Source organism: Manihot esculenta, chromosome 8, assembly GCF_001659605.2.
Source record: "Manihot esculenta cultivar AM560-2 chromosome 8, M.esculenta_v8, whole genome shotgun sequence".
NCBI classification, from domain to species: Eukaryota; Viridiplantae; Streptophyta; class Magnoliopsida; order Malpighiales; family Euphorbiaceae; genus Manihot; species Manihot esculenta.
This window is the reverse complement of record NC_035168.2, coordinates 32,629,728-32,653,794: the sequence shown is the minus strand read 5'-3', so window position 1 is coordinate 32,653,794 and position 24,067 is coordinate 32,629,728. Positions and strand designations below refer to the sequence as shown.

Here is a 24,067-nt window from a genome sequence, read left to right as displayed (position 1 = left end):
TAATTTTATCAAATTGAAAAATATATATATTTTCAAATATAAATATAGAAATTTCAATTTAATAGAACTAAATTATTAATTTTTTTTAGAAATAAAAAGAATATATATTCATTTTAAATTTAACTAAGAATGTCTTTAAAAATTAAAAATAAAATAATGAAAGCTATCGAAGCCGCTGGGCCCCAAAACACTGAGCGCGCAATCTATCCGTTAATGCAGTTGTGATACAGATCGGAAGAAACCAAAATACCAAACCTATGGCTTCTGAGCTTTGTTCCTTTGATTTTTTTAGGAGCTTGAAGGACTTTTGCTCTGCTATTCAACAAAACATACGCCTGCTCTGAGCATGGCCACTGTTCAATCTCTCAAGCTTCTAAGCACACACTCTTTCCATACTAATCCATTTCCTAAATCTCAATCTTTCACTGCAAACCCCAATTTCTCTGTTCGTTCTCTGGCCGCTGCTCCCAAATCATCCCCTCAAAAGAGCACCGACATCACTTCGCTTGAGAATTCGCCACCGAAACCCAAACCAAAATCCTCACTGGTTGATTCTCCCGAGCCAAGCGCGCCTTCCTCTCCATCTTTATTAAATTCGTTCTCTGGTCTTGCCGGCCGTTTGAGGTGCATTACTATGGTTCATGTTGTTCACTGTAAATGGGCTAATAGCTTGACCTTTTGATTTTGAGGTTATTGGAATTTTTTGATGTTTTAATTGCAGAAATGGGTTTAAGATTGATGAGCTTGGTTTTGAAATTTTGTCAATTGCATTGCCTGCTGCATTGGCTCTCGCTGCTGACCCCATTACGTCACTCGTCGATACAGCTTTTGTTGGTCATATAGGTACTTTCATTTCATACGATAAATATGTGGGTCGTACTTAGTTTAGTTTAATACAATGTATTACTATAAAAATTGATTGGCTTGAACCTTGAGCTTGTTAATCTCATTAAAGGTTTTGTTTATTCATGATAGGACCGGTTGAATTGGCGGCAGTTGGGGTATCCGTTTCTGCATTCAATCTGGTTTCAAAGTTGTTTAATGTTCCATTGCTCAACGTCACAACATCATTTGTTGCTGAAGAGCAGGCATTGATTAGTAAAGAGAAAGGTAACAATGGTCCTAGTGGAATTTGTGATGGTAACAATTTGTATTTGGATAACGTGAAAATTTATTTGAGAAATGTGCGTTTTGCTGCGATTGGGGTTTTTAACTCGTGTTTGTTGTATTTAGATTGTGTGAATGAGCCCCAAGGCAAGACATATTTACCAGCTGTGTCTACTTCTTTAGCACTTGCTGCTGCTGTTGGCATTGCTGAAGCTGTTGCACTCTTTCTTGGCTCAGGATTCTTAATGAATATCATGGGTATAACTGCTGTATGTCTTCTTATTTGTGAATTTTGTATGCGTTTGTTTTTTGTTAAAAAATGAATGTTTTGAAAAGATGATATCTTTTTTGAATTTTCTGCATCTGTTATGGCTCAGTAGATCATTTGTTTATACTAAATTATCTTGATGGTCAGCCACTTATGTTTCCCACAATACTTATAAGGGAGTAATCCCTTAATATCCTAAACTTCACACATTTTCCCTATTGTATTCTACTGCCTTTTATTTTTGTCAATTTGGTCCACAATTAATTTTGTTTTACTTGTATCTAGTTGTTTTAAAATCTAATGTAAGGTTATCAAGACAATAGTACTTGCTAAGGTGACCGCTCACTCAGTAAAATTTCTGCTAGGTCTGCCAGCCAGAGTTGGTTGTGCTGTCATATGGATGTGGTGTCCGTGAGTGAAATAGATTATCTTTTGAGGACTGGATATGTACTCTTCACATCTAATTACCCTTGAATTTTGTTGGGAAAGACCTGCATTTTGGTTTGAGTTTTTACCACTTTAAATTTTTGACATTTAAGATGGTTAATCCTAAGAAGAAAAAGTTTAGCTATCAAGGCTGATGCGTCTTTTCCCTGAGCAATAGAATTGTTGGTTATGCACCTTGCCCTCTTCTTTTCTTTATTATTGGGCATGTGCATTGTATATTGTGAATTGTTGTGGATATATGCTACATTTTTGGTTGAAATATTTTAGTAGTGATAAAGAATGTCACCTGAGAATTCTTGGGAATTTGCTATGTTATAGGATTCACCTATGCGAGTACCAGCTGAGAATTTTCTTTCTTGGAGGGCATTTGGTGCTCCACCCATTGTAATTGCACTTGCTGCACAAGGCACTTTTCGTGGATTTAAGGATACAAAGACACCTCTATATGCCATTGGCAAGTATTATAGCACTGTCTTTCTCTTTCTTTCGCCCTTATGCTTATATGTACAAACTTATCCAGCTATCAGGTTATATCTATAGTTAACAGCCGATGTTTCTCTTTTTGGTGTGTTTTTATGTTGCTCTATTAAATTTGATACCCAATGAGTTGCCTGGAACAGAAAGCCCATATATTCAACTGTCCTCTTGTATCTCACTGCATGATTATTAGCATTATTGGGAACCAAGACTCTGCATATCTTATAAAGTTTCTTTGCCTCTTTCACTCACCACATATCTTATCATGAGGACATCCTATAAATATCTTTTTCTTTTTAGTATGACTTTCCCCCTGTTTGGAATCAAGAAGTTTGCAATAATTCAACTCAATCGACTTCTTTTCTATCAATTCTCTTGTTTGGAATGAAAAAATTCAATTCTTTTCAGCTTGAAAAAAAATTTCACTTTAAAAGAAATTGGGATCATGCATGATTTTGTAAGAATTCATTTGAATTCTTTCTTGTTAAATAAATAGTTCCAAATGAAACTAAGTCAACATTAGGTAACAGGTGATCATTCATATTTGGTTATTGCGAAACACTGCAACAGGTTATGGTCAAAATGTGCACAGTTAATACTTGTGCATCAATATTACATAAAGGACTTTTTTTGTGGCTACGATTTCAACAAGAAGATTAATAATGCCATCATATTGTTCTGATAATTCATTTCATGCTTGAAATGAAAAAGTTCCAACTATAGACTCTATTGTTCAATTGCAAACCATGCATATGATGAATTAACTGTAGCATTACCTGGATTATCAGGTGCTGGCAACTTGCTCAATGCAGTACTGGATCCAATACTGATTTTTGTGTTTGGTTTTGGCATTGGTGGTGCTGCAATTTCCACTGTTATTTCTGAGTACGTAAGTGATGTGGTAAACTTATAATATGAATTCCCTTTATGCATGATAAGCCTTGATTTCAGGAACTTGGTGAGCTTTCAATCCCATTCAATTTATACATGCTCATTTTGCTCCAGATATTTTATTGCTTTTATCCTTCTGTGGAAGTTGAATAGCGAAGTGACCTTGATTTCTCCAAATATTGATGGTAGCAGAGTTGTCCGCTATCTAAATTCTGGTACTTTTTCTTGCTGAGTTCTATAATTTGACAGTTATTTTAGAAGGCAATGATCCAAGTGAGGTTATTAGAAAAGTTCTAACCATGGAAAGCTTGATGGCCATCGAGTTGATTGCATGCCAAGAAAAAAATTCACAATAATACACTGAAGTAAAAAAAATCCAGGTTTCTGATGCACAAAGTGGAATTTAGAGGAAATATTGTTGGGTGTCACATCAATTAATAAGACATCTATTGGATTTATCAAGAATTCTTATTTGGTTTAGTAAATTGTTCGGGCAATATGATGGGTTTGTACCTGGTCCAATTAGGAAAGTCCCGGGTATCACAATGGAAAACTTTATGCAGATATATGCAGATATAGATATGTTACTATCATTGATGATTGGAGAAGTCTCATGTTTTGTGAGTTTCACACAGGTAGAGCAAGTTGTTAAGCATGCCCTATGCCTATAGTAGATAGATATGACATCTGTAGTTGAATAAAACATTATTCAGTTGGACTTTGTCAAAAAAAAAAAAGAAACACTCTGTTCACTGGTCAATAATTCCTAAAAGTTATTCAGCTTAGATAAATGGAGTTTGAAGGGACAATTGCACTTTTTTTTTCCTCTTTCTGCGGGTCAGAAGTTTTTTTTTTGGCCGAGGTCAGAAGTTCACTTAGCATACTTTCTACATCCATGATTACCTCATGCTTTACATGTACAATCGTAAGAAAACTAGTGTGCTTCCATAGTAAACAAATGAATACAAATGAACTAACCTGAGTAGGCTGATCTATGCTTTAACTACTCATTTAAAAGTTGATAAATATTTGGTAACATTATTAAAATTGCTCTTTCAACAATGAACTTAGTGAAAATTGGTTGGCCTTTCAATTATAGACTCTTACCAGAGCTTATAATGCATATTGGCATACAAGTAAGGAATAGAGGAAAGAAATAGGTGAGGAAGATGTTGATTCATCCCACTTGAACAGTGAGTCACGTAAGGAGGGAGCTGCCTCTTTGATGTAAAGAGGACATAAGCTGTCCTTTCATTTGAACATCTTAGACTGGTGGAATTTTGTGGGTGCACCCACTTGTGATAGGGCCTGTTGGAGGTTAAATATTATTTTTTTCGTTTATCAAATATAAAAATATTGTAAAAACATTATTTAGAAACAGAAAAAATTACTTTAGCTTTAGGCTTTAGTAAGGAATTGAACTCAAGAAACTTTTGTCCAAAACGAAGCTTCAACAGTCAAAAGTAAGTTCAAGCTTGCCGAAAATAAACTGAAGCAAGCTTGAATACCTTAAATATGGGTCTGGATTGGGTTGTTTTCACCCCTATCACATGAACTTTTCATATGAATTTCATCTTCAGATGGATCCATTTACCTATGTTGAGGTTTTTCTTCTGAATGCTACATATTTTAGTCTTTTTAATATTCTGATCTCATGTTTATTATTAGATTTTATTTTCATGGAAAAGCTATATAGAAAAGTTGGCTGAGGAATGCTCTAACTTCAATTTTCAATTAACTGGGTAATATGTGCTATTGAACTTGCAGGTGGTCTCCTTATTGGCAGAACCATAGCTGTGCTTTTAACAATGACACTAGCCACATCCATGGCAGCTAGGGAGGGCCCCATACCAATGGCTGGTCATCAAATATGCATGCAAGTTTGGTTGGCTGTATCTTTGCTCAATGATGCTTTAGCTCTGGCTGGTCAGGTAAATATGGGAATTTTCTCTTTACAGCATGTTTGACACGCAAAAAATAGAAAAAAACAAACAAAGAGATTTGCTAAATAGCTTAGCAACGCTTAGAACTGTTCAAAAAAGAAGGTTGTTTTGCCGCTCTTGAATATCTAGGTGCACAATTTAATGTTATTATTATCCTTCAGAAAATATAATATTGGTTGTATTGTCTGTCTGGCAAAGAGTTGAATTTCCTTCATATTCCATATTATAGATGCGTAGGAAATGTATTTAATATATTCCAATAGTGAAAAGGAGTTCATATTTATCTACAAGTATTCATATTTATAAACAAGTATTCCTATAATTAGGCTAACGAAATAGGAATATGGAACCTTATAATTATGCTAATTAATTAGAAATAGAATAATACAACATCTAAACTATAGTTGACTTTCATAACAATTTTCCTCAAGTTGGAGTATATATGTTAATCATGTCTAACTTGTTAAAATATCATTAATCCGTGCTCTACTCATAGTTTTTGTAAAAATATCTGCTAATTATTTTCTAATATTGACATGTATTGTTGAGATGATTTTCTATTGAATCTTTTCATGAACAAAATAATAGTCAATTTCAATATGTTTAGTTCATGAAATACTTGACTAAATGTAATATGGATAGCTGCCTATTATCATACCACAACTTAGTAACCAATGATGTTGTAGAAAGATAATATTTGTTATTGTATTTCATAACAGAGATTACAACCTATTTATACATGAGAGACGGTATCTAAACAGGAAGGAAAATCAAGTCTATAATTATACAATCTCTATAATTATACAATCCCTAAAATTAAGCAACTGACCCATCTATCAATATTTACTTCCTATAGTAACATATTTACTTCCTATAACCTATAACACTCCCCTTCAAGTTGGAGTATAAATGTTAATCATGCCCAACTTGTTATATATATAATCAACTCGAGTTCTATTTTTAGAGTTTTAGTGAAGATATCTCCTCATTGTTCTCCAGTTCAAATATGTCCTGTTGATATTATCTTTTGTTAGACCTTTTTACGAATAAAATGACAATCAATCTCGATATGTTTAGTCCTCTCGTGAAATACTGAATTGGAGGCAATGTGGATAGCTGCTTGATTATCACACCACAACTTAGCAGGCACCAAATTTGTGAACCCAACTTCTTCCAATAGTTGACGTACCCACAAGACTTCACAAACGGCTTATTCCATGGCTCGACATTCAGGTTCAGTACTAGAACGGGAGACCATATTTTCTTAGCTCGGTAAAACACCTTACACATCATAAATATGAGAAATATTCCCTTTGCCAGAATATAGAAATTCTAAATACTCCATTAATTATTTAACAAATTCACATTAATTAATAAGGCTAATCACCTCACTATGAATAGAATTTCGAATTTGCAGAAACAAACGAGCATCATCCCTCATTCAATCTCTACGAGTTTCATCAGTTGGAAGATCCTTGGTAAGATGATCATCCATTTTAATACTTCGTAAATAAATATGGATAGTCTTACTCCAATCCAAAAAATTAGATCTATTTAATTTGTGTTTTGTGATTTTAGTCATCACAAGAATCACATCAGTTACGGTGGTTTTAACAAACAATCAAAATAAACAAAGGATCAGAAGAACAGTATCTGTGAACAGTACCCCGTGAATAGTACTCATGAACAGCACCCGATGAACCGTACCCGTGGACAGTTCCCATGAACACTACCCGATGAATAGAGCCCTAGATCTCCAAATGTTACGTTTTATGGGTAATCCAAATGAACAGAACTCTAAGTCTCCAAATATTACCCTTTATGGGTAACCCAAATGAATAGAGGCCTAAGTCTCCAAATGTTACCTTTTATGAGTAACCCAAATGAACAGAGCCCTAAGTCTCAAAAAAAAAATTTAAATCTCTATGGGTGAGGCTCTGATACCATGTAGAAAGATAATATTTGCTATTGTATTTCATAATAGAGATTACAACCTATTTATACATGAGAGACGGTATCTAAACAGAAAGGAAAATCAAGTCTATAATTATACAATCCTTAAGATTAAACAACTAATCCATCTATCAATATTTACTTCCTATATTAACATATTTACTTCCTATAACCTATAACACTCCCCTTCAAGTTGGAGCATAAATGTTAATCATGCCCAACTTGTTACATATATATTCAACTCGAATCCTATTTAGAGCTTTAGTGAATATATCTTCTCACTGTTCTCTAGTTCAGATATGCCCTGTTGATATTATCTTTTGTTAGACTTTTTTACAAATAAAATGACAATGTGTTTAGTCCTCTCGTGAAATACTGGATTGGAGGCAATGTGGATAGCTGCTTGATTATCACACTACAGCTTAGCAGGTACCAAATTTGTGAACCCAACTTCTTCCAATAGTTGACGTACCCACAAGACTTCACAAACGGCTTATGCCATGGCTCGACATTCAGGTTCAGTACTGGAACGGGAGACCACATTTTCTCAGTTCGGTAAAACGCCTTACACACATCATAAATACGGGAAATATTCTCTTTGCCAAAATATAGAAATTCCAAATACTCCATTAATTCTTTAACAAATTTACAGTGATTAATAAAACTAATCACCTCACTATGAATAGAATTTCGAATCTACAGAAACAAACGAGCATCATCTCTCATCCAATCTCTACGAGTTTCATCAGTTTGAGGATTCTTGGTAAGATGATCATCCATTTTAATACTTCGTAAATAAATACGGATGGTCTTACTCCAATCCAAAAAATTAGATCTATTTAATTTGTGTTCCGTGATTTTAGTCATTACAAGAATCACATCGGTGGTTTTAACAAACAATCAAAATAAACAAAGGATCAAAAGAACAGTACCCGATGAACAGTACCCATGGACAGTTCCCGTGAATAGTACCCGATGAACAGTACCCGTGGACCGTTCCCATGAACACTACCCGATGAATAAAGTTCTAAGTCTCCAAATGTTACCCTTCATGGGTAACCCAATTAGCAGAGCCCTAAGTCTCCAAATGTTACCCTTTATGGGTAATCCAAATGAAGAGCCCTAAGCCTCCAAATGTTATCCTTTATAGATAACCCAAATGAATAGAGCCCTAAGTCTCCAAATGTTACCTTTTATGGGTAACCCAAATGAACAGAGTCCTAAGTCTCATAAAAAAAAATTTAAATCTGTATGGGTGAGGCTCTGATACCATGTAGAAAGATAATATTTGTTATTGTATTTCATAATAGAGACTACAACCTATTTATACATGAGAGGCGTATCTAAACAGGAATGAAAATCAAGTTTATAATTATACAATCCCTAAGATTAAGCAACTGACCCATCTATCAATATTTACTTCCTATATTAACATATTTACCTCCTATAACCTATAACAGAGGTATTGAAACCAACTTCATCTAATAATTAATGTACCCATTATACTTCACACAAAGCTTGTGCCTTAATTTCATATTTAAATTGAACGCTCAAGCGAGAAACCATACTCGCCTCCCAAAAAATACAATATTTTATAGTCGTTTCCTATCAATTTCCAAACCTGCTCAATTTGCTTCAAAAAAGCCATTACTGTTTGAATTCCATGATCACTGTATGCGAGACCAAGCCCTGGGCTGCCTTCAAGGAATGCAATGTCTGTCCCAAAGCTTTTCAAAGAGCAACGGTAGCGGATGACATAAACTCACTTATGATGTTTATAGAGTACACAATATCAGAACAAGCCACTATGATGTCTTATAAGAAGATAAGGATCCTAATTCCTAATATAATTTAGAAATTTTATTTATTTTAAATTAGGAAATGCAGGGTTTAGTTATATAGGAAGTTTACTATTTTTAACCTTTGTTTGTGTCTTCTTCTTCTTATTATTATTTCCGAATAAGTTATTTAATATTTCTGATTAGTTAAGATTTCTTTCCTAAGTTGGTTAGGGTTGGGATTTTTTAGTATTCCTAATTAGTTAGGTTTTCCATTCCTAATTTGATAAGGTTTGTATATATAAACAGGGCTAATTTTAGATTTTTTTTTTTTTGTAGCTTTGGATTATGATAACTATTTTGAATAAATACCAGTGAGAATGAGTTCTCTTTTTCTACGAGGATTTCTTATTTTCTTTGTTCTTCCATGTTCTACATCTAGTTGTATCAAAGCTTTCAACCCACCTTTATCAATGCCTTTAAAATTATACTAACCCTCAAAACTTTTCTGCGTTAGTTGCTAAAAAAGGACAAAGATGCTTCGTACCTCAAGGCTAGCCACTGTTCCTCACCAAATGTCAACGTCCAATAACCAAAATGGACCCGCCGCAGCCAAGATCACCTCCCTAGCCATAAGCAACTCTAGAACACCTAGTCTAGTCTGGAAGAGTGCCATCTCATCAGCTCAAAAAATGACCCCACTCAAATTTAACTATGCCTTGTCTCTTTTTGGCATCTAGGCCCAATCTCCCTATTATCGAATGTTGATCTTCCCATTCCTATCATTAAAAACTTTCTTTCAATTCTCCAGCTCTAAGAACCTGTTAGGTCGGGCCTCAGATTTGTGCCCATACTTAGACAAGCTCACAAAGGTTAATGTGACCTTGGTTCCATCAAATCTTTCTTTCAACCTTCAACATGTTAGCTTCCACGTCATTGTTGAGTCACTGCTATGTTATCAGATTGCCAAATCATCCTTTGCCACATCTTTAAAAAAAAAAAAAAAGAGTTGGACAGTGTTCTAGCTAATTTCAACATTATGAGTCCGATTTTAAGCCTTCATATCACATAAAAACAACTACGAAAAAGTGAAACTCAAGTTTTCTTCAATTTAGTATTTTTAATTTGAAAACTATATTGTGGGTTGACAATGATGAGGTACAATTAGACGAACAATGGGTTACCATTCAAAATATACAAGCTGAAATCAATGATTGTACTTATCAACTTGATGAAATATGTTATTTGATTGATTTATATGGTGGTACTAACTATGCCCTCGTGATCTATTTGATGAGTATGGAGATATCCGGTTGATCTTACAATATAGGGAGAAAGCCTTGGAACAATGTAAGAATGAGTATCAGACTCAACAAACACAATAACAAGTTAAGGAGAAAGAACTTGGAGAATTTCAAGCATGGAACACAACGCATATGTTTCAATTAAAAATTTTAAATACAATAAAAAGAGAAGTCTTCAAAATTTAAGACTAACAAGAGCAGCTTGAATCTAACAAGCAACTTGAGCATGAAGTTGAAGATAATATTAAAGAATATCTTGACAATTGGGCTGAACAAAAGAAGAACCATGAGAAACCCAATCTTGAAGAATCATCCAAAGCTCGCATTGAGGAGTCTTTACCTATTGAAGAGCCGATTCTAAGGGAAGAAGCTGATGAATTTACTCAAGCCATGGAAACTTGACTAGAGATTGAAGAATTTCAAGCTCTTCCTAATAATTTGTGGACCTATATGACCTTAATTATGGTTGATTGTATAGGTTCAAATGTTTTCATGAATGCAAAGAAAAATGCAAAATTCTTCATTTCAACTTTACTTTATCTTCCAAGGAAACAAAATTATGTATTCTTCTTGCTTGGTTTCTGCTACTGCAGTTTAAAATTCGTGGTCAAGTTTTCACCAACCAGGAAAGAATAATGCAGTATGGGAAGATAAGGATCCTAATATATTTTACAAATCTTTTTTCCTCATCTTATTTTAAGTTATTTATTATTCCTAATTTTATTATGATTGGGATTTTTTAGTATTTCTAATTATTTAGGGTGTGTATTCCTAATTTGATTAGGTTTTGAGCATTATTAATAGAGCTAATTTAAGACTCCTTTGGCAGCTTTAGATCATGATAATTCTTTGAGAACGGTACTAGTGAGATATTATAATATTTGATTTATAAAATAAAAGATTAAAAATCATTTAAATACAAGAAGAATATAATAAATATAAAATATTTTAATATGTTAACAAGTTCTCTCTCTCCTTTTCCTTTTAAAGGAATTCTTCCTTGTTGTCCTTTGTTCGTTTTTGTTTTACATCATATTAATGAATAGTTCAAACTTACCGACCTTCCCATACATTTTAGGATCTGTAAATGCCTCGTCCTTTGCAGTAAATTGGAGATTCGGGGGGTATTGATGCGCTGCAAAGCTTAACGCCCAATTTTCTTATTTTTGTCAATAAATCAAAAACATATTTTCTTTGAGATGAAAAAGTACATTTTTTATATCTTGTAATCATAAAATTCCTAAGGAGCCAAAGTCCTTCGTATGAAATTGTAATTAAATAAACAATTTTAGAGATGCAATGCCTACAACATCACTGCCAGTTGTAATAATGTCATGCATATATACTACTAACAAGATTAAACCAACATCAAAAATTCTTATAAAATGCTAAATGATTACTTTTACTTTTTTACTTTTTTACACGCCAACTTTTGCCCTACCTCATTAAACTTGCCAAACCAAGATTGGGGATTTGTATTAAACTATGGAGAGATTTTAGTCTGCAAATATTTTCCAATTCCTCTTGAGCAATAAAACCAAGTGGTTGCTCAATATAAACCATGGAGAAAAGTATTTTTGATATGCAGTTGGTGCAAGGGCCAATAATATGTGGCTGCCAAAAATTTCTTTCCCTTCTTCATGAGATTTCTTCCCCTTCATCCTCTATTATTTATTCTTTCTTTCCTTGAATTTTCTTCCCTTCTTTTCTAGAAATTTCTTTTTCCTTTTGTTGTTGTTCTGTAAATTCTTGAACTAAATTCTCTCTTTTGTTGCTTTCTATTTTTCTTCTATTCTTTTCTTCCACTTCCTACATTATGTTAGAACACCCAAATGTAACACAATTAAACAAAAGAAACCATTAGCACTTGTCCAAAGTGTACACTCCTAACAATAGGTCACAAAATTCCTAAATACATGGTTAAACAAAAGAAAACAACTAATAATAAGGTATATCCAATACCTCCACGAACACCCAAATGTAAGACAGACGACAAAGGATGGAGAGTACAGCTTAGAGCGATGCTAGTGAGAGCAATTGGAGCAGCAGGTGGCTTCGGACGTGCCTCCAAGCACCGGCAAGTGGGACGGTCGTAGAACTTTGGATCAGCACGTCAGGCTCACTTGCCGGTCTTTTGGTGATCGAACTACTGGCACAGTGTCACTGTTAGTCTGTCGGTGTTCCTAGGTGGGCAATGAGAATCAAACATCATCCTATAGTGGTCTAAAACCACAGTAGTGGATTTTGCAAGAACAAAGAGCTGAGTCTCCAATGGAATGAAAAAAAAAATAATGATAATTTTCTCTGCTATGATGCTCTGATACCATGTAGAGAATTTATTTAGTATAATCTACTAGTGAAAAGGGATACACATTTATATAAAACTATTTCTCTGATTGTGCTAACTAATTAATAGTATAAATCTCTATAATTATACTAATTAATTAGTGTAGAAATATAATATTTTATTGTTGTATTTCATAATAAATATTACAATCTATTTATATATAAAAGACGGTATCTAAACAGGAAGGAAAATCAAGTCTATGATTATACAATCCCTAAGATTAAGCAACTAACCCATCTATCAATATTTACTTCCTATATTAATATATTTACTTCCTATAATCTATAATACTCCCCCTCAAGTTGGAGAATAAATGTTAATCATGTCCAACTTGTTACATATATAATCAACTTGTTCTATACAACTTAGCAGACACCGAATTTGTGAACCCAACTTCTTCTAATAATTGACGTACCCACAAAACTTCATAAACGGTTTTTGCCATGACTCGACATTCAGGTTTAGCACTAGAATGGGAGACCACATTTTCTCAGTTTGGTAAAACGCCTTACACACATCATAAATACGAGAAATATTCCATTTACCAGAATATAGAAATTTCAAATACTCCATTAATTCTTTAACAAATTCAGAATGATTAATAAGACTAATCACCTTACTGTGAATAGAATTTTGAATCCGTGAACAGTACTAGTGACTCGTGAACAGTACCCGATGAACAGTACTCGTGAACAGTACCCGATGAACAGTACTCGTGAACAGTACCCGATAAATAATTTCCGTGAACAATACCTGATGAACAGAGTCCTGAGTCTCCAAATGTTACCCTTTATGAATAACCAAATGAACTCTCCCTAAGTCTCCAAATGTTACACTTTATAAGTAACCCAAATTAATAGAGCCCTAAGTCTCCAAATGTTACCCTTTATTAGTAAACCAAATGAACAGAGCTCTAAGTCTCCAAATATTACCCTTTATGAGTAACCCAAATGAACAGAGCCTTGGGTCTCCAAATGTTACCCTTTATGAGTAACTCAAATGAACAGAGCTCTAAGTCTCCAAATGTTACTCTTGGGTAACCCAAATAAATAGAGCCCTAAGTCTTCAAAAGTTACTCTTTATGGGTAACCCAAATGAATAGTATCAAAAAAAGCCTCCACCCAACACCCAAACGGCAAACGAACTGCAAATCTGACAAGGGAGCTGCAAGGCGACTTTGGCATCCTCTTTAGGTGAACGGTGAGAGACAAATATTATCCTAAATGGATAACACAAAAAAACAGGAGTCCTGAGTCTCCAAAAATTTAAGACTTGACGAGAGAGAAAAAAATAAATCTCTACGAACCTGGCTCTGATACCATGTAGAAATATAATATTTTATTGTTGTATTTCATAATAAAGATTACAATCTATTTATATATAAAAGACGGTATCTAAACAGGAAGGAAAATCAAGTCTATGATTATACAATCCCTAAGATTAAGCAACTAACCCATCTATCCATATTTACTTCCTATATTAATATATTTACTTCCTATAATCTATAACAATTAAGAAGGAAATGATATAATGACTAATCTGTAACTGACTTCTTATTAAGAAGATGGAAGTTATGCTGCGGCAATTGCCAAATTTTCCCATTCAAACTTTTGTGATTCTGTTGTCATGTTAATTTGATATTATGTTACAGGCTCTTCTAGCCGGTGGATACTCCCAAGGAAATTATGAACAAGCACGTCAAGTGACATATAGAGTTTTAGAGGTATATGGTATCACTAATTTTTACGCAATTCCAGTTAGGTTAGTGTTTTTATCACTGTTGGAAAATTTAACTAATGGAATTGTTTTTTCTATGGTGTTGTCGTGCAGATCGGTATAATAACCGGAATTGGTTTGGGGGCAATATTATTCATCGGATTTGGAGCATTTTCTAGCTTGTTCAGTACAGATTCAGAAGTTTTGGAGATTGCTTGGTCTGGTGTTCTGGTAAAGACTATTCCTCTATTTGTCTTTTCTTGTTTGAGAATTTTGTATATCCTGTTATAAGACAGCATGGTTGGTCCATGTTGTTGTAAAAAAAAGACATTCAAATATTTTGTGAGACTTGGCAGAAGTCTTGATAGCGAGGTGTTGCCCCTGATAATTCTGATAAAAAACTTAAAAAGCAGTAATATCAAAATTTGCAGATAACATAATTGCTTTTTAAAAAACTTGGGTGAATTACTATTTCATCCCTGAGGTTTGTTATTATTACTACTTTCATCACTGTTTTTAGGAGGATAAATTAAAACATCTAAGATTTGATTCTGTTTATAAAATGGTACCTCTATCCATTTTAAGTCTACTCTAGGTCTCAAGAGAAAAAAAATCTAATAATTCCTACTTTATCCTCAGTTCTTATAACATTAAAAGTGATTTACTATTTGGTCTCTAGATATTGCCATTATATACAATTTCTTCCCTCTCTATTTCTATCTCCCTCGTCTCTCTCTCTCCCTCCGTCCCACCATATATCTCTTTATCACATTCTTCTCTCTCTCTCTCTCTCTCCTCTCTTCTCTCTTCTCCCTTCTCCCTCTATATATTTTGTCCTTTCACCACTCTCTCAATAATTACAATCAACAATCAAATCTTCTAATCAATAATTCAATCTTGTTATTTGATTTTTATGTCTGAAATTAGATGAAATTATGCACTAATGGTTAAATGGGCTAAAAATGGGTGAAGGAACCATTAGATGAGAGCAAACTTTAGAGATATTTTACTTTATTTTCTAAAATAGAGAGACAAAAATATTAATTCTGGCAAACCTCAGGATGAAATAATATTTTATCCTTTTTAATAGTGATTTTATTTTAGAGTTGTCATGTGACTAATGGTTGAATGGACTAAAAATGGACAGAGGGACTTTGTACATGACTCCTATTTGTAGAGATTTTTTTAATCCAAACTAGAGGGATGACATTGTTAATAGTAGCAATACCTAGGGACAAATAGTAAATTATCCTGAGTTCCATAAAAATTAGAATTTCTACTCTTTAAATGTAGAAGAGGTAATCTGTGGCTTGATGAGAAGGCAAATTATTCATCATAGATGGCAAAGAAAATGAGGGAAGAAAAAGAAAACAAAGATAAACCTTCCTGGCAAGGAAAAATATGCAACTAGGTTGATATCTGTCTTGCAGCTCCTTAATTAAATTGCAGCCACTCAACACCCAAACTGCACACACAGGCTTTTGCCAAAATGGTAAGACATTCGAGTACAAAATACTTGCACCTCATGGTATTGCACGTTTGAAATCCAATGCTGCTGTGAAAGCACATGCTTGGGTTATTGCTTGTACTTCTAGAAAGTTATTTAGTGCCTCTGCTCAGTCATCTTACGATTGGTTCAAGCTGCCTTAGAACTATTTTATCTATGATTAAGATAATGTGTACTGTAAATAGGGCACCGTAATCCAAAAAGACAGGGTTAGGACTGTTATAAGTTATAGAAAGTAAATATGTTAATATAGGAAGTAAATATTGATAGATAGGTCAGTTGCTTAATCCTAGGGATTGTATAATCATAGACTTGATTTTCCTTCCTATTTAGATACCCTCTCTCATGTATAAATAGATTGTAATCTCTATTGTGAAATACAACAAATATTATCCTTCTACATGGTATCAGAGCCTTTCTTGTAGAGATTTAATTTTTCTCTCCCGTCAAAGTTTTTTTAAGAAAAAAAAAATAAAATTTTTTTTTGGAGACTTAGGGCTCTGTTTATTTGGGTTACCCATAACGGGTATTATTTGGATCTCACCATCGCTGGAGTCACCACATCGTTCCCTTGTCAGATCTGAGGTTTATTTGCCGTTCGGGTTTTGGGGGAGGTGTTTTTTATCGGTACTGTTCATCGGAACTGTTTATGAGTACTGTTCATGAGTACTGTTCATCGACACTGTTCACGTGGTACTGTTCATCGGTACTGTTCACGTGGTACTGTTCATCGGTACTGTTCACGTGGTACTGTTCACGCCGGGTACTGTTTTCTGATTCTGTGTTTCTTTTGTTGCTGTCGTTTTGGGTTTGTTGTCATGGTTGAAGTGAAAACCACCACCGTAACTGATGTGATTCCTATGATGACTAAAATCACGGAACACAAATTGAATGGATCTTCCAATCAAGGAATTTTGATATCTGCAGATGAGTATGCACAATTCGTCCAATACCAGGCATCTCTAAAATCCTCTAATTCCTCCTCTATCACTGCACTTGCCGAGTCAGGTAACTCTACTACATGTCTTGTGTCTTCATCCTCAAAATGGGTTATTGATTCTGGTGCTACCGATCATATGTCAGGTAATTCTACCCTTTTGTCCAATCTTGAGTCTCGTACATCACCTTCTTATGTTACTCTTGCTGATGGCACTAAATCTTCTGTCATTGGTTCTGGTCATGTCAACTTAACCCCTTCTCTTTCTGTATCCTCTGTGTTATGTCTCCCTAAGTTCGCATTTAATTTGCTTTCCGTTAGTAAACTCACTCGTGCATTGAATTGTTGTGTCTCATTTTTTCCTGATCACTGTGTTTTTCAGGATCTTTCGACGAAGCAGATTATTGGTAGAGGGAGTGAGTCAGAGGGTCTTTACGTCTTGGATCAGCAACTACCTCGATCTCCTCGATCTCTGGTATGCTCCACGCGTTTAACACCTTTTGATGTTCATTGTCGTTTGGGGCATCCTTCTCTCTCAGTTTTAAAGAAGTTATATCCACAGTTTCATTCTTTGTCTACTCTAGATTGTGAGTCTTGTCAATTTGCCAAACATCATCGTTTACCTACACTGCCTCGAGTCAATAAACGGGCTTCGTCCCCCTTTGAGTTAGTACATTCAGATGTTTGGGGTCCTTGTCCTGTTGTGTCTAAGTCTGGCTTTAAGTATTTTGTTACTTTTGTTGATGATTTCTCTCGTACTACTTGGTTATTTTTAATGAAGAGTCGTTCAGAATTATTTTCTGTTTTTTGTGCATTTTATGCTGAAATCCAAACCCAATTCAATACTTCCATCCGTATATTGCAAAGTGATAATGCTAAAGAGTATCTCTCTGGGGAATTTCAATCTTATTTGTTACAAAAAGGGATTCTTCATCAGTCATCTTGTGTTGCCACTCCTTCACAAAATGGAGTTGCTGAAAGAAAAAATCGACATCTTCTTGAAGTAGCCAGAGCTCTCTTATTCCAAATGAAGGTACCTAAATGTTTTTGGGCTGATACTGTATCCACTGCTTGTTTTTTGATCAATCGCATGCCTTCCTCCATCCTTCATGGTGATATCCCTTATAACATTTTGTTTTCCACTAAATCTTTGTTTCCTATTGAGCCACGTATGTTTGGTTGTACATGTTTTGTTCGTGATGTTCGTCCACAGGTTACTAAATTGGATCCTAAATCACTCAAATGTGTCTTCCTTGGCTACTCTCGATGTCAGAAAGGGTATCGTTGTTTTTCTCCTGATCTGAATCGGTATCTTGTGTCTGCGGATGTAACATTCTTTGAGTCCACTCCATTTTTTCCGCCATCATCTGTTTATAACACCGAGGGGGAGGAAGATGACCTCTTGTTATACACTGTTCGCTCTTTGTCTCCTCAGACTACTCCTACACCTTTCGCTCATGTGCCAGGTCGCCCTCCCATCTTTCATGTGTATTCCAGACGCTTAGAGGACTCTGACTCCGTTCCGCTACCTGCTTCTTCGTCGACAGATCCTGCTCCCACTGATCCTTCACCGTCTGATTTGGATTTGCCCATTGCTCTTCGCAAAGGTAAACGTACTTACACTTATCCTATTTCATCTTGTGTCTCTTATGATCAATTATCCTCCTCTTCTCGTTGTTTTGTCACTGCTTTAGATTCTATTTCAATTCCCAAAACTGTTATTGAGGCTTTGTCCCATCCTGGTTGGCGTGCTGCAATGGAAGAGGAAATGATGGCCCTTGACACTAATGGTACTTGGGAGTTGATGTCCTTGCCCCCAGGAAAGTGGGCTATTGGGTGCAAATGGGTGTTTGCAGTAAAAGTAAACCCTGATGGATCTATTGCTCGCCTCAAGGCCCGTTTAGTGGCCAAAGGTTATGCACAAACTTATGGAGTTGACTATTCTGATACATTCTCTCCAGTTGCCAAGCTCGCATCTGTCCGATTGTTTATTTCCTTGGCGGCTACTCATGATTGGCCCTTGCATCACCTGGATATTAAAAATACTTTTCTTCATGGTGATCTTCAGGAGGAGGTTTATATTGAGCAACCACCTGGTTTTGTTGCTCAGGGGGAGTCAGGTAAGGTTTGTAGACTTCGAAAATCCCTTTATGGCTTGAAACAGAGTCCTCGAGCATGGTTTGGCAGGTTTAGTGAGGTGGTCCAACAGTTTGGAATGAAGATGAGTAAGTGTGATCACTCAGTGTTTTATAGAAATTCTGATAGTGGAGTAATTCTGCTTGTAGTATATGTGGATGATATCGTTATTACAGGAAATGACATTGCTGGCATCACATCCCTAAAAGAATTTCTTAAAACACAGTTTCATACAAAGGATTTGGGTTCCTTGAAATATTTCTTGGGAATTGAAGTTATGCGGTGTAAGAAAGGCATCTTCTTATCTCAAAGAAAATATGTTCTTGATTTGTTGGCAGAAACAGGAAAATTGGGTGCTAAGCCTTGTAGTACCCCAATGACCCCTAACCTTCAACTTACCACAGAAGACAGTGAGCCATTTGCAAATCCTGGAAGGTACAGAAGATTAGTTGGTAAGCTGAATTATTTGACTGTGACTCGTCCTGATATTGCATATTCAGTGAGTGTGGTAAGTCAGTTTATGTCCTCTCCTACTGTTGCCCAGTGGGATGCTCTGGGACAGATTCTTTGTTACCTTAAAAGGGCCCCAGGGCGAGGCCTATTCTATGGTAACCATGGGCACTTAAATATTGAATGCTTTTCTGATGCTGATTGGGCAGGTTCGAAAGTTGATAGGAGGTCGACTACTGGGTATTGTGTTTTTGTGGGAGGTAACTTGGTCTCATGGAAAAGTAAGAAGCAAAATGTGGTCTCCCGTTCTAGTGCTGAATCTGAATATCGAGCCATGGCACAAGCCGTTTGTGAAATTTTGTGGGTACGTCAACTGTTGGAAGAAGTTGGGTTTTCAAATTCGGTGCCTGCTAAGTTGTGGTGTGATAATCAAGCAGCTATCCACATTGCCTCCAATCCAGTATTTCACGAGAGGACCAAACACATCGAGATTGATTGTCATTTTGTTCGTGAAAAGGTTCAACAAAAGATAATATCAACAGAACATATCCGAACTGGAGAACAATTAGGAGATATTTTCACTAAAGCTCTAAATGGGACTCGAGTCGATTATATATGTAACAAGTTGGGCATGATTAACATTTATGATCCAACTTGAGGGGGAGTGTTATAAGTTATAGAAAGTAAATATGTTAATATAGGAAGTAAATATTGATAGATGGGTCAGTTGCTTAATCCTAGGGATTGTATAATCATAGACTTGATTTTCCTTCCTATTTAGATACCCTCTCTCATGTATAAATAGATTGTAATCTCTATTGTGAAATACAACAAATATTATCCTTCTACACCATCTTTAAAAGCTTACAGTTTTGGCTTTATGGTCAGGCCAGAATAAGGTTTGAAACACAAACTGCTGGACACCTCATTTCAAGTCCGGATGGTGGTAGTTGTATCTTGGTTGTGAAGGTGAAAAGGCTCCAAGCATTTAATTTGTAAAGTTTAAAATCAATATGTGGGATGAAGGACAAATTATGTAGCTATGGTCCCCAAAAAAAGGGTCAGGACTCAGGAACGGAGAGCTCCTAACACAGAGATAACTGCTAAAAGATGGGGTGGAGTGGTAGGGAAGGATTGGAAGTGGGATTAGTTTTCCTAGCACTTTGTGGGATCCATAGTTTTTTTTTTTTTAATTTCTTCTCAATTTATTTTATGCTAAAGATGTAGGCTGTTGCATCTGTATATTTTTTGCACCAAGTTGTTTTGTATATATATTTTTTCTCCCTTTATTTGCACAGTGGCAACTAATTGGCATTTGTGGCTGTCAACAGTGGTTTAAAAGAAAGCTGCAAGAGCTTTAAATTTGAAGTGGTACTTGGGCAAAAGGAAATATTAATAATCAAGACAAGGATTTGCTAATAAAGTTTCAAAGAATTGATCATGCATAACAGTGTGTCAAGCATACTTTTTACTCATTTCCATCTGGGAGTCTGTTTCAGGCTATGTAATTAACCACTCGTTTTTCCAGTTGAATGATGGTTTCACTTATTGTGTTTGATGTTAGGTGAATTAGATTTAAATTTGTGTTTATTCCTCATGCACTGTAGACTAGGAAATGGTTCAATGTCAAAGGCTGAGCATATTAAAGTGTTAGGAAATAAGGGGGGAGCAAAACATAAGATACTGTGGGGAAAGTAGTAACGACTTAACATCCCAATACCTTTTTAATTATGTAGCTCTAATCTGGGTGGAATGGAGGAAACATATCTGCATAGCTGATCCCACCTAGTTTGGGATTAAGGTTTAGTCAATTTCTGGTATCTTTCCCTCCACATTGTTTTTTCTTCCATCTTGTATCAATTATTTGATAATCCTTTGACTCGAGAAAGTGATGCTATTAGAAGACTGCATAGACTTCATATAGTTGAGTTGATTTCTTTAATAGGTCTCCTGATGCAGATCAAGTAATTTTTGCAATCTTTTTTGGACATGCATCTTTTACTCCTTTGTACCATATTTCAACAGGTTATTGTAATGTATAATGTTGATTTAGTGCCTGTTGGATTTAGCTATTGAATGCAGCTGATAATTGTTACTGGTAGCTGATAGTAGATAATTAATTATAATAGATAGCTGATAACTGATTCTAGCTAGTATAACTTAGGTGTTTTGCAAATTATATCTACTTGTTACAGTATGTAAAATGATTAATAAGGTCATTATTACTTTATTATATTAATGAAGTAAATATAAAAATATTACTTTATTGTACAATAAACAAAATATTTAAAAACATAATTATTTATCATGTATATACATAATATAAATAGTGTAAATATCTTAATTATTATTTATAGTATATTTAATTTATTATTTATAGTATAACAATAAGCTACATTCAAACAGCTAAACCAAACATTTCCTTAATAAAAGTTCACTATTTTTGCAGTTTGTTGCCGGGTCTCAACCAATGAATGCTCTTGCATTTGTTCTTGATGGGCTTTACTATGGCGTTTCAGACTTCGGATTTGCTGCCTACTCTATGGTGTGTTCTTGCTCCTGTTATAGTAGTTATGATAATATTATGTGCTATTCCCTTGCTCAGCTCCTTGTTTGTAATGCACACAGCTACTAGTAGGACTCATCTCTTCTTTGTTCATCCTTGCGGCTGCACCTGTATTTGGTCTTGCTGGAGTCTGGACAGGGTTGTTTCTCTTCATGACCTTGAGGGTGGCGGCTGGAATGTGGAGGTAATACTTTTGGTTCTGTAGGAGGATATATATTTCTCTGTAGGATACTTGGCCAAAATGTGACCCATTAGCCCACAAGTACCGTGACAAAGCGGCTGTTGCTCACCCGACACATTGTACGACGTCAGAATTCACCCAACACGATCATGTGGGGTGAACAAGGATTGGGGATCGGATGCGGGCAAATGTCCCGCCAATGGCTGAGATGTTCAGTCGATTCCTTCCCTCTTTGTGGGGGTCCGATTAACTTTATTAAATTATCAATTAATTGCCATGAACTGGGATGCCTGTATGTAGAATGTACATCCTACATCCTTGTCCAACCTTTTTTCAACTCCAGTGCATATATGGAATCACCAATCATCACCATATCAACGTATCCATCTTAATGTGGCATGATAGGCACTGTTATCAGCACAAGTCCAAGTTTGATGAGCTGCTGTATGTCAAAATACAGCATCTTCTTCCCAGGCCATTTCGTTTCTTTTTCCCCTTCAAAGATGACATTGATGGCTTCAAGGTGAGACAGAGTGGTATATGTTTCTGTCTTGAGATCGTGATTGAAGATCTCTACCTCTATATTCTGAACTTTCTTTTGGCTTGGAAGATGTCCTTATCTGATATAATTGGAAGAAAGTTTGTGAGTTCATTACATATCCAATGAATTTCGACTATATTTATGGGTAGAATTATCCAACCTAAACAATAGCAGATGATAATACTACTATTCTTGGTCATGCCCAAATATATCAAGATTTTAATTCAGCCCATGCTAATAACAATTCCATGTCATTTGAGCCAACGCTAAAGCTCCCCTCCTTAGCATCTTCCATCACTTGTACTGCATGGATTTCCTCACTCACTCTTCCTTATTGGCTTACTTTTAGATTTTGCTGAGTCATTTGCTAGAATTATATGATGTGTGAAATTTCTTACATATGTACCTATTGAACTGCAATTTTTCCAACCTTGCACCGGTTCCTCTAAATGCTTTATTTTTCTTCCAGGTTGGGCACAAAAACTGGTCCATGGAAACTGGTTTGGGCCAAAGGGGAACAGGAAAGAGATCTAAGTGAGTGATACACTGATTTTGCTAATATAGTCTGCTCATAACTCAATGAGGGCAGGGTCATAAGACGTAGCATGATGAAGTGCTCAACATATTAAAGCCAATTGATAACCTTCATTACCTCTTCATTCAAAGCATCCTCATGTTCATCAAAATTTGATCTTGCCCTTGAGAATAGCAGGATTCATTGGTGAGTGGCGTTTGTAGGGCAACTGACAGAGCTCACTACATTTAGACGCAGCAGATTGTAGGGAAAGGAGGCTAGAATGAATTGTATATCAATATTTGTCTTAAGGGACTTTTAAGGCCGAAGTACATTTTGTTCGAGAGAAATTCTATTCTCACCGAATGTATAACCCAAACATGTCATATATATTAAAATCACGATAGATCTTACTTATAAAATAGATCTCACTTATAAAATTATATTGATGGTGCAGGTCTTACATGTAAAGGGTCCTGTACCCATGCTTCAAAATTTCTTTGCCAAGCTACATGAAAGAGATTTCCGGAAGTCCACAGAAAAATTATTGCTAATTGCCCGAAGTGAGAAGCAAAAATATTCTGATAAAGACGTTCCTCCGTAATATCATCATGACTTTCGAAGTCATGCGCGTCTTAATCTGGTGATAAACACATCTGAGTAAATTTGAGTTTCAAGTTTTACTCTCTTAATCTCATTTTGAAAAAGAAAAAATATATATATGGGTGATTTACTATTATATTAATGTTTATAAAGTATTATTATTAAATATATTTATTTATTGTATGTATATTATTTTTATAAATTGTATATTTTAATCGGCCCCCAAAGTTGAATTCCGGCCTTTTTAACAACCATGTTTAACATGCAAAAGCATAATACAAATTTCCACATGCAAGCTAAGGTGCTCACCTAACAGCTCCATTTCTTCTCTGCTCTAACATGAATCCTTAGCTCTAAAATGGCTAACCCAATTGACAAAACATACCCCGCAAGGAACTTCT

The 24,067-nt window shown here is 35.3% G+C and overlaps 1 protein-coding gene and 1 long non-coding RNA gene across 4 annotated transcripts; both read left to right on the top strand.

Moving 5' to 3' along the window:
• Positions 1-215: 215 nt before the first annotated feature.
• LOC110621187 (protein DETOXIFICATION 44, chloroplastic) lies at positions 216-23,506 on the top strand. Of its 3 annotated transcripts, none has more exons than XR_006351696.1 (13): positions 218-624; positions 722-843; positions 976-1,110; positions 1,234-1,376; positions 2,141-2,276; positions 3,088-3,184; positions 3,305-3,405; positions 4,958-5,121; positions 14,167-14,238; positions 14,346-14,462; positions 21,711-21,806; positions 21,890-22,531; positions 23,019-23,152. XR_006351696.1 is itself a non-coding variant. In XM_021765338.2 (13 exons), exons 1-13 carry the CDS (start codon positions 347-349, stop codon positions 23,089-23,091), a joined length of 1,656 nt encoding a protein of 551 aa, XP_021621030.1. In that variant the 5' UTR covers positions 220-346; the 3' UTR covers positions 23,092-23,506. The 3 variants fall into 3 exon arrangements, 2 of the variants coding, with proteins under 2 accessions (XP_043814917.1, XP_021621030.1); XM_021765338.2 differs by having other exon boundaries at positions 220-624; positions 21,890-22,011; positions 23,019-23,506; XM_043958982.1 differs by lacking the exon at positions 21,890-22,531 and having other exon boundaries at positions 216-624; positions 23,019-23,506.
• LOC122724355 lies at positions 5,128-9,895 on the top strand. Its single transcript, XR_006351697.1, has 2 exons — positions 5,128-5,812; positions 8,549-9,895. It is a non-coding gene; the product is annotated as an uncharacterized LOC122724355 (long non-coding RNA).
• Positions 23,507-24,067: the final 561 nt, after the last annotated feature.